This window comes from Monodelphis domestica, chromosome 5 (assembly GCF_027887165.1).
Source record: "Monodelphis domestica isolate mMonDom1 chromosome 5, mMonDom1.pri, whole genome shotgun sequence".
Lineage (NCBI taxonomy): Eukaryota > Metazoa > Chordata > Mammalia > Didelphimorphia > Didelphidae > Monodelphis > Monodelphis domestica.
The window spans coordinates 106,555,883-106,567,668 of record NC_077231.1 but is presented as its reverse complement, the minus strand read 5'-3'; the positions used below and the strand labels follow the sequence as shown (position 1 = coordinate 106,567,668).

The 11,786-nt window shown below is 42.2% G+C and overlaps 1 protein-coding gene across 14 annotated transcripts in view; it reads right to left on the bottom strand.

Moving 5' to 3' along the window:
- The window catches only part of ARID2 (AT-rich interaction domain 2), a 237,071-nt gene that overhangs the window by 2,140 nt on the left and 223,145 nt on the right, over positions 1–11,786 (bottom strand). For all 14 annotated transcript variants that reach the window (XM_056799021.1, XM_056799014.1, XM_056799017.1 and 11 more), the window contains 4 exons: positions 4,208–4,346; positions 4,032–4,117; positions 2,070–2,193; positions 1,898–1,989 (listed from right to left, as the gene is read on the bottom strand). In XM_056799021.1, coding sequence (XP_056654999.1) covers positions 1,898–1,989; positions 2,070–2,193; positions 4,032–4,117; positions 4,208–4,346 — 441 coding nt within the window. The remainder of the gene's footprint in view (positions 1–1,897; positions 1,990–2,069; positions 2,194–4,031; positions 4,118–4,207; positions 4,347–11,786) is intronic.

Below are 11,786 nucleotides of genomic sequence, written 5' to 3'. Positions count from 1 at the left end.
AAATTTAAAAACAAAATTATAAAAAAAAAAGTTCTAAGAATTGCCAGTTATGCAATAGAATATGTTTCCCTTGTGACACCCCCCCCCATCACCCACAATTCTGGCTTAATTATACATTATAACCAGCTGAACAAAATGAACAAACATTTCACTAATAAATCCAGGATACACCACAAATAATGTTCAAAACAATCATGAACAGAAACTTTTTAAAGAGCAGGAGTGAAAATTAACTGAAATTTAAGTAATGATTATTTTGAACATTAATATAAAAGTACCATATTAGATGTTTGTGAAAAATACTCAAGAGATGCAGAATAAACATCTATCAATAGGAAGTAGCATTAGTTTCATGTAGAAATTTAGTCCCAGGGAAGGACAGAAAAGAGGGCAAACAAGGATTTGAACTGGGACATTTTAGTATTACTTAAACCTACTTTGTTTATTGTTTGGGGATAAATTTTTATATTCAATGAGAAACTAGTAGAAATTTATATATACCGGCATTTTACAAAAGCCAACTTTAAGCATTGCTCTAGTATTAGATTCAAATTGTAAAACAAAAAGTTCTAACATTTCCAGCAATTCAAAAACCTGAACACTGTCTTCTTTAATACTTGTTAATGGGTCTATGAGCGCTGTCACATTCCAGGTCTTATTGATCCAATCTATTCCATAGGCACGATGGAGTTACAGCCTTCCTACAAAATATCTAGAGTTTTATCTTTGACTTAAATGGAACATTTCATGTGGGATTCTGCCAGGCTCTACCCTGATTTCCTTTGTTTGAAGTGAGCCTTCTGTCCCTGAAGTAGCCCAAGCAGAATTCGACGTGCATCTCTGAGACCAGGCGATTTCTTCACTGAGTGGGACGCTGAACAAAATGACCTCAGATACCTCCCAAATGCTTACACACTTAATAAATTTTGAGTTTTGTTTTTTTTTTAATAGAAATGACATACTAATAAAGGTTTGGTCTGTCTCTTTTTGATTAAATTGGCCTTCTTGTATTTCCAATGAAGCTCCTCTAAGAGCAAGATAAAAAAGATTTGTAGCTGTTAACTTTGCTCAAAGTAATGAAGAAAAACGCATTTCAGTATCATTAATGATATATTTAGTATCTTTAAGATCTTCTAATTAGCTAATACTTTCCCATAAAATCCTACATTTGAACTCCCAAGTATTAACCTTCGCTGTGAAATTTGATGTTTCCACTGAGCCTGGTTAAGACTAAAAATTGTGATTTTAGTAGCGGTAGTGAATCTTATTGTGTGACACTGATGTTCACAAATGTGCCCATTTAAAACAGCCAGCGTATCTGTAAACATGACTGTCACACGATAAGTTACTCTTCTAATCTGAATTTTAACAACAATGTTTAATTCTCTTTCCCTTGAGTTTTTAGCAAGATTTTAGTTTTCTGCTTCGCAGGAATGTTTTCAGAAAATTGCTGCTTTGTAAACGAAAAATTACTATATAAATACACGATTACTATAATTGTCTTTGGCTTAATCTTTTTGCTTCATTTTAGATATCAAAAATCTGTCAAAGAAAATGAATTTTAAAATTAACAAGTCAAGTTAAAAGCACATCTTTTTGTCTACAAATCGTTGCGGAATCATAAGGTTCCATTTTAATGGAATCTTCTGAATATGTTTGTAAAAACATTAACAAAATGTTTCTCATTAAATTGTTGAATCGATTTTTAAAAATCTTCCCTAAATGTGACCAAATGAAAATATTTTCATATACAGTGCAGAACAAGAATGGCTGGTATGTAAAACTGCCAAGCTATTATAGGGAGCTTTTTCTGCCAAGTATGAAGTAAAGTCAACACTTAAATGTTAAAAACATAATTTGGGAACTGGATGAAGGGAGAACTGAGTAGAAGACTCACCTCCGACCGCATTCTGAATATTTACCAATATTTTTTAATATTAAGGCAGCAGTTAGTCGAATGTGTTTCGTTATTGGTCCCTCTTTTTCGTCCTTAAAAACAAAGAAGAATCATTCAATAATCGGGTCACCCGAACCGCACTTGTCCAAAATGAGATTCGAGCTACACTCACTGTGAAATCCCTGAAGACGAGGTTCCTGGATCCCCTCCTCAGGGCCATGAGGGCAGCGCTGGGGTGGTTCACGATGGCCTTCTGCGTTCTGGGCGTCGAGGCGGAGCCCCCCGAAGCTGGCTGCCTGAATGGAGCAGAGGACAAGAGAGGCTGAGGACGCGGCCCCCGACCCGCCCTCGACGAGAAGCGCGGCCCTCCGGGGGCCGAGCCTGACTGCAGCCTCCTCTGCCCAGCCTGCTGCTAGGTGGCCTCAAAGCATCCATGGCTGTTCCCAGAGGCCCCCTGAACTAGCTGCGGGAGCTCCAGGCCCGGGTTACAGGGAAAGCCCCGAATGAGCCTCCGCCGGGAAGCGCGGCTGGCCACCGGGCCGAGCCGGGGCTCCTCGGACGCGGCTCCCCTGCAGGCTTCCCCTTTGGGCCTGCTTCCTTGATGGTAAAAGCTACACTAATAGCCGCCCTCCGGGGAGCGTGGCAGGCAGTAAGTGGACGCTGGCTCGGACGGGGAGGAGGCAGGCGGGCGGACGCCAGCTGCGATGCGGAGGGCTGGCAGCCGTACTGCAGAGGGCGCCTCGCCTGTCTTCCTTGGCAGGGCGTTAAACACTCCAGAGGAGTTTGTTTCCTCAATCTATGGGCAGGCCCCTTTACAGCGCCCCATGGGGTGGGGGCCTCGGACAACATGGACACATAAGCGGGCCCCAGGCACGCACACTATGGAACCAAGCAACTGCGGGGCCAAGTGAGCACTCGGGACGGGCCCAGGAAAGGCCTGCGTGGCGGGGCCCCGGGGCTCGGCCGTTAAAGAGCATCCTAAGGTGGGAGGCCGCGGGGAAACGAGGCTCTAGAAAGGGGCGGCTCCAGGAGTAAGAGGAGCCGCACAGGGGGCAATGGGAGGAGTCTGTACTTTTCCTGGAGGCGGCAGGATCCCCTCGAAATAGTTGGGAACGGGGACGTCAGATCTGTGTTTTAGGAAGGTTCATTTCAAAGCTGTGCAGAGGGAGGGTCAGGAGCGGGAGAGGCCTGGAGCAGGGAGAGCCGATGGCACAGTCAGAAGGGGAAGTGCGAGGGGGCTGGAGGAGAGCACAGGCGGGGAATGGAAGAGACATGGTGGAGACACGATTCACCAGATAGGGAAACGGAGAGGGTGAGAAGCTGGTCGTGCTTGAAGCAAAACAGGGAAGCCTTAAAGAGGGACTTGTATTGACTAACATTTTTATCAATAGAAAGCTTAAAATTTAGCAGAGTCGGACTCCGTCACTGACACTGTCTTATGTTAAAAATGCCACATGAAAGAATGAATGTTTTTCATTCTGTACTTAATCTTGAATTCCTGAAAAGCAGACAATTCAAAAATAGATTTGTTGGGACAGGAAGTATTTAGACTGTGAAAGCACTGAAGGCAGCGATAATGTCTTATTTCTCTTTCTATTGCCTCAAGTGCTTGGCACACAGCAGTGAGAAGTATTTACTCGTTAAGTATTGTATAATATGCTTCCAAACCTACAAAGAGAGTAAATACTTTACAGAAGGAAAAACATGCATTTCTCATTTTAGAACAGAACTGCCCGTGCCTACCAGACTCGGACACCTCTCTGTCCCTTCGGCCCCTAGGAAGGGGAGTTCTTTCTGCCAGAGGATTTTTCTCTCTGTGAGCCCATGAAGGTCATGCACATGAAACGCAGTGACGACCCACTCGTTTAATGTCTTTGAAGCATAATCAGATGATTTCAGAGCTTCCACTTCCATCTTATTTTACTGATGAAGACTGGATGCCCAGAGAAATGAAGTGACTCACTGACGGTCACACAACTAGTTGAGAGAAAAGCTAAGGCTAGATAGAACTCGAGGCTCCTGCCTGCCAATCTGGGGCTCGCACTATTTAATCACACGGCCTACTAGAGTTTTATGGGTCTCTTCTGAGTTCCCCGTCTTTCCTTCTCTTTAGGCTCAGGTTCCTGATTCTTACTTGTTGGAAGGTTTTTGATTTCCTACTTGTCCTGGTTCATCTTGTTTTAATCCTGCAAGCAGAGCATCCCTTGAGCAATGCTTATCCTTTTTGAGAGAGAAAAGAAAAAAATAGATATTAAGTTCTTTAATTCATTCAGATTGTTTCCTTTTTAAAGAGCATTAAGAAAACTGTACCTGTAAGTGGGTAATAAAGGAAAACCTCTGTCGCTGAAAAGGCTCACAACCTTCCCACAAGCACTGCCCTGGATATACATCTTTCCCTCCATGTTCTGTTGCTGCATGGTAAAAAACCTGTGATGGTGTTTGAAACCACCTTAAAAAAAAATCAATAACTTACATTGTTGCCATTTCAACAAAATTAATTTTATGAAAACTAACCCACTTATTTTAGTACATCAACATTTCTTAATTTTGATTTCCAATGTAAGGCAGAAGAGCACAAATAAAAGGAGATTCAGGATGAATGGTGGCACGACTATATCACTGTAGAAAATGCAAAACACACTCTTCTTCGTTTAAAAACGTTTTAAACAGGTGCCACCTTGTTCCCTCTTCCAATACATTCAAACTTTTTGAGTTCATGTTAGCAAAGCTTTATAAATATGTAAAATTTATAATTATATAATTCATAAATGGATCAACACCATCATTGCTAAAACTCCTCCCTCTTTAAGGTAGGCAAAACGCCTCTCAGAAGGAAATGAATGACCTGAAAATGGGTCAGCTCTCATACACACAGATATCATGGGCTACAGTTCTTTACACACGCATACGAAGCACACAAACACACACAGAGTGACTTCATCGATGGAGGGAGCAGGCGGGCGGGCCTGGCCTCGGAGCCATTAGGGGACGGGCCCTGCTTTGGGAGGGGGAGGAGGTCCTGGACGCGGTTCTGCCTGCACCAGGCCAGCGCCAGCCCATATTCCAAGCGACGTGTTTGAGCCCGCTGCCCTACGTAGAGGGAGCGTACGGACTGCCTTGTCGCCGTTTACGGCGCCCACGCGCTACAGTGAACCCTGTCTTGGGAAGTAAGAGCGCCTGCCGGGAGTTGTTTGCAGAGCCGCCACAGAAGAGCCGCTTCTTGCTTTTGGGAAACGGTACATGGGAAGAAGCAGCAGCCGCGCGGCCTCCCGTTGCGGAGGGGCCTTCCTCATGTCAGGGGAACCACAGGACACCCCAATTCATTCAACGCTCACTACGTGTCAGGCCCAGAAAGAAGCACGACAGTCCCTACGCTGGGGGCGCTCACAGGGCTCCAGCAGGCTTCCTTGAGAAGGGGGTTAGTGGGGGCTCCTCGGCAGGGAGCGAGGAGGCTGGCGGGTATTCCAGGTACGGAGACGGCTGACGCGGCGGGGCTCGTTCGTGGAGCACGCAGGGCAGACCCTGCTGGACGCGATGGGAAGCCCCGTACACACCACCCTGTTTTAGGAGGTGCCCATCCTGCCCCTCCAAATGGAGAAGGGCCTGGAGCGAGGAGAGGCGCGGGGCGCCGTGAGGAGGCCCGCAGAGACTGGGGCAGGAAAGCGAGAATTGAGAATCCTGAGCACAAAGCGGGTGGGGGAAGAGGAGGCCCCGATGGTTCCCGGGTGGGATCTGGCGCCCGAGGAGGGGCCGCCCAGGCAGGACAGACAGGGACCCCCCGGCCCAGCGAGCAGCCAGGGAGAGCGGGAGAGAAGGCGGCCGGAGCAGGAGTCACTGGGGAGAGCGGCGGGCGGGAGGACGAGGCCGAAGTGAGAGACTGTGGAGAGAAAGTGGGCCCTTTTAGAGTGTAGCCGCCAAGGAAGACAGCAGGATGGAAGCATCGGGGGAGGCTTCTTTCAGGTTAGGTGAGACAATAAAAGACAGTCAGTAGGGAGGGAGGGAGAGACTGAAAATCAGTGAGGCGGCTCAGGGGACCGAGAGCCAGGCCTGGGCAGGTCCCTTGCACCCTGCTGCCGCGACCCTCCTGCTCTAGAGGAGCCGGACAGATATAATTCCCCAGACTGGAAAATCAGCTCAAAGAAATGGGCAGGGATAAACATTTGACATAAATTACCTATGGGTGAATTAAGGTAACAAATGCATCTCATTTTATTTATTTATTTAATTTATTTGTTTGTTTGTTTTTTAGGCCCCTACCTTCCATCTTGGAGTCACTATTGTGTATTGGTTCCAAGGCAGAAGAGCGGTAAGGGCTAGGCAATGGGGGAGGTCAAGTGACTTGCCCAGGGTCACAGCTGGGAAGTGTCTGAGACCAGATTTGAACCCAGGACCTCCTGTCTCTAGGCCTGGCTGCCCCCTAAAATGTATTTTATTATGAAAAGTCTGACGTTAGCGATATGATCACCAGGTGCCTTTCAAGCTAAATTCTTATCTTTATCTAGCAGCGTCTAGTAGTTTAGATCCCAGGATCAGACTTAGATCAGATGCTCATTTGCAAATGAGGACATTGAGGTCCAGACAAATTAAAGGTCTTGTTTAAGGTCACACAGGTGACATCCTGACTTAAATTCAGAGGTCACAGCATCATCGTGCATCAACCAATTGTGATGAGCTAACAATTCAATCGACTTTCCTTACATGAATCAATCAGCAAGCATCTGTTAAGTACTTTTTGGGTGCTTAACAAGGTTTCGTCCCTGTGTGAGGAGTCAACGTGCAAAATGGAAATAGACACAAAATACAACGTAATTTTAACTAGCAATTGGGGACCGCCAGCAACATAGAAAATGGTACTTAAGCTCGGCTTTGTAGAAAATGACGGATTCTACGAGGTGACGGTGAGCAACTTGTGCAAAGGCTGGAGACCAGAGATGGAATTTTTTTTGGGTGAGCAATAGCAGTTGAAGTCAGTTTAGCTGGAATCGGAGGGTGTGAATCTTATTATATTTAGGTATAACAGCACTGGAAAGGTTAGGCGGAGCCAGGTGGCAGAGGAGACAGTTTTGATTCTAAAATGGGGAGTTGATCCAGCGAGGGAGGAAAATGGAGAATGTGAAAGGGGAGATCTGTGCACATGACATAAGCTGTCACATAGAGGCAATTCACTGAGTGTGAAGAATACGATCCGAATATATCAACTAGAAAATCTTTTAGTTAAATTGTATTCAAATGCAAAATCAAATGAAACTACTTCCAAAAGCATCAGACCTACATCTTAGGAAGATGATTCTGACTGAAGAGAATGGAAAGAGACCAGTTAGAAGGCTAATAGCACAATCTCGGCAAGGGGTTGAGGGCCTGACCTAGAGATGATGACATGTAAAGGGAGATGTCCAACTGGATGTGAAAGAGGACACAGAAGGACATCTGATAAGACTTTGCAAGTGACTGTATGAGTAGGGTAAAGAAAGAGGGCGGAAAAGTTAAAGATAACTTAGTCTGTGAACCTGTTTGACTAGGATATATTTCAAAAGAAATAGGGAATTTTGGAGCTGAGGGTTGAAGAAACATGCTCTACCAGTTCAGATGGCAAAGGGGCATTCTGACAGATGTCCAGGTGCCCACTGGTGAGGCTGGGCTCAAGTTCAGGAAATAGGAGGGATGGATATATAGATTTAGAAACTATCTGAAGAGAGGCAATAATTAAACCCACAGAAATGGAAAAAGTTCCTAAGAAATGTAGAGGGGCCAAGAAATGAAAGTTAAAGGACATTTACAGGAGACACAGGAGATGTGATGATTATGCAAAGACCACTAAACAGGCAGAAATAGAGAACTGTCATGAGACAGTATTTAGGAAGAAAGTTTGAGAGGAAAAGCACACGTATAAAAGGACTGGCTTTGGTAAGATAGGGGAATAATACAAAGGGTTCTGAAGTGTGGAAGAGGAACAGAATTCAGCAGAAAGCCTCTTTTTCTCAGCAAAATAGGATGCAATTTGATGGCAGAAAGGGCATGATTCATAGGGTTTTAGAGGATAAGATAAAATTGTTTGAAAAAGCAACTTTGGGGAATGAAAATCAACCAAGGAATAATATTAATATTTCTATGAAACTACTGAGATGAAATAACAAATTCTGAGTGGATTTCCAGCAGTCTTCAGTAGCAAGAGTGAAAATTTGGGTTGTGCAACTACCCAGGGGTTGGAGTTTTGCAAAGCATACTGTGATAGGTCGAGGCACAGAAGATAATGTATAGATGAATTAATGTCAACACTGAGAGGAACAAAAATGAAGTCAGGGCAAGTGTAAAGGCCTGGTAGAAAAGGGAGGAGTGGAAATCATTAATGAACGAAACAGAATGGAATGAAATGGAAGTGGAATAAAAAAAAAAACAACTAGATTCAGGGCAAGTGAGGTGAAGATGAATAGCAAGTTAAAATCATCTAACAAAGTTAAGAGTTCATAATTATGATTGAGACGATAAAGGGTCATCAACACAAATCCTGAAGTCCTGGAGTATGGGGACAAGAGTTAAGATGGAAAAGATGACTAAACTGGGTACTGAGCAAATTGTCACAAGGAGAGAGAAAATGACCTAATATCAATAAAAGGCAGCAATAAGAATCTTCAGGCAGTCAAAACACAACCTGGTGCTAAGATCATGAGTTTCTTATTGTAAAATTCAGACACAAATTGAAGAAAATAGAGAAAACTGTCAGTCCACATAGTTGTCACCTAAATAGCATCCCTTATGAATATGAAGTAGAAGTGATGAAGATGTAAGGAATTAGATCTGGTAGAGTATCTGAGGAACTAAGGACAGAATTTCACAATATCTTGTAAGGAAGCAGCAACAACAACAACAACAACAAAAATCAAAAAAGAAAAGGGGGAGCAAAAAAGCAAACTGGCTATCTGATGGGGCTTTACAAATAGCTGAGGAAAGAAAAAAAAGGAAAGGCGAAGAAAAGAAATACCTAACTAAATGCAGAATTCCAGAGTATAGGAAGGAGAAATAAGGTTTCCTTAAAATAAGCAATACAAAGAAATAGAAGAAAACATCAGAATGGAAAAGATGAGATCTCTGTAGGAAAGTTAGAGAAGTCAAATGAATGCTTCATGCAAAAGTGGGCATGATAAAAGATAAAGATGGTAGGGACTTAAACAGAAATAGAGAAGATTAAGAGAGTTAACAAGAAGACACGGAAGAACAATATGAAAAAGATCTTAATATCACCAATGAGCCTTAAGAAACATTGCTAATGGAGGTGATCAATTCATGCTGAACTATTTAAAATCCTAAAAGATGATGATATTAAAGTGCTGCATATAATCAACAAATTTGGAGAAACCAACAGTGGCCACTGTATTGGAAAAGATCAGTTTACATCCCAATCCTAAAGAAGGATAATGTCAAAGAATGAATGAATTACTGAACAACCAAGCCCATTTTGCATGCAAGCCACCTTATGCTTAATATTCTGTAAGCAAGGCTTCACCAATATGTGAACTGAGAATTACCAGACATGTAGACTGGATTTCAACGACGCAAAGGAACGAGAGACTACATTGTCAAACATAAGATGGATTATGGAGGAAAAAAACCCCTCCATTTCTGCTTCATTGACCATACTAAAAGCTTTGACTACGTGGATCTCAAAAAAATGTGAGAAGACCTCAGGAGATGGGAGGACCACATCATCTCACTTGTCCCCTGAGGAACCTACCTGTATGAAAGTTAAGAAGCAATAGTTGGAACCAAACTGATTAATTTAATATTGAGAAAGAAGGGTGACAAGTCTGTATAGTGTCACCATATGTATTCAACTTATATGCAGAGTATATTGTGTGAAATGGCAAGGTTGGAGGAATCAAAAGTCAGAATTAAGGTTGTCAGGAGAAATATTAACAATATGCAGACTGATGTCAGAAAGTGAAGTAAGAAGCATCTTGATGAGAGTAAAAGAGGAGAGTATCAAAGCTGGCCTGAAGCTTAATATCAAAAAACTGGTCCCATCACTTCCTGGCAAAAAGAGGGAGAAGAAATGGAAGCAGTGTCAGATTTTATATTCTTGGGTTCAAAGCTCAATGCAGATGGCAACTGCAGCCATAAAATTAGAAGACACTCGGTTCTCTGAAGGAAAACTATGGCAAATCTGAACAGCATACTAAAAAGCAGAGACATCACCTTGCTGACAAAAATCCATAGAGACAAAGCTAAATTCCCACCCCCCCACCCCCCAGGATATAAGGCTATAAGAATTGGACTATAAGGAAAGCTGAGCACCATATAACCAATGCTTTCAAATTGTGGTACTAAAGAAGACTTTTCAGAGTCCCATGGAAAGCAAGGAGATCAAATCAGTCACTATTTAAATTAATTCAGACTATTCACTGAAGGGTTAAGTACGAAAGATGAAATTAAGATACTTTGGCAGGGCACATCAAAAAAGACCCTGATGTGGAGAAAGATTGAAGGCAAAAGGAAAAGGAAGCAGTAGAGGATAAGATGGAAGAGAATATCTTGGAAACAATGAATCTGGACAGTCTTTGAGAGATAGTGGAGGTCAGAAGAGCCTGGATCCACGGAGTCATGAAGAGTCAGACATGACTGAACAACAAGAATCTAGACAGGGTAATAAGATAGATTTAGCAAACCTTAAAAGAGAAGAGATGCCTGAGAGGTGGCATAGGAAAGGGCTAGAAGAAGCAATGCAGAACAAGGAATATGCCCACTCACTGTTATGCATGTACTCACATATAATGTCTCACTTTGTCTTTAAACTGCCATTAACAAAAATTGTCATCTCTACACCAAATTTTTCAGTTTTATTCCTTCAATTACAAAGAATCTTTCTTTTCCTAAGTATCCACCTCACCTGAATATTCTTGTTTCTCGGGCTCTCCCACACATACTTCCTCTGTGATGGCTCAAAGTAAAATTTAAAACATTATTACTAAAAATATTCATTTATATCTATTATTTATTATAGACAAAGGTAAGAAATTCTTAGGCTATCAAATTCGTGACCATTATTTTCCAGAAAACTGAAAGACATGAGGAGTACAGCTTTAATTGATCTTCGATGTAGAGGATTAGAGGAATTAGTATATACCACCCAAATTCTGCTTGAAGTGGCCTCTATAGGGCCCATATATACATACATCTTTCTAGTCCCTCTTGGATCAGTACTAGTGCAGAAAATGCTGGGCTTGGTCAAAGTAGTGAACTGGAAACTAAAGAAATGGTTTTAGTTAATCATTCAGCTTCTAATTTTTCCCCTCCCCTTCCAGAACTGATGTAAATGTAAATGTTTAGATGGAAAATGGACAAATTGGCAAAGGGGAAAGTGTCACAATTTAACATTATGAGAAAGCAATTCAATATTTCCTCTAAAATTTTAATAACAAGTACATTGACTATTTTACTTTAGAGGCTTAAATACTTTTTGCATATTTAAAACTTTGTCTTAACCATTTAAAATCTTTTAAAAAACATAAATACTATTGTTTTTAATTACTATATGTACAAAAGCAATTTTTTCTCTTTTACACTCATGTGCTGTTACATGAATCTTTGAAGAATTTAATGAGTCTGAAGTCATGAATTAAGTTCAACTCCTTTACCATTCCCTCCACCAAATATAACAAAGGATTTTTCAACTATGGCAGTAAAATTCATATCAAACACTTGATGCTGGAATGTTTCTTATACGGACTGAGAAAGTAGAATAGTTCTAGTCAGAAGACCTGGGTTTGAAACTTAGTTCCTAGTATTCATTACTTACATGATATTGGGCAAGTCACTTCAGTTCTTAGGGTCTCAGTTTCCTCATCAGTAAAATGATGAGAATAAATCAGATACTATTTAAGGCTCCTTCTAGATG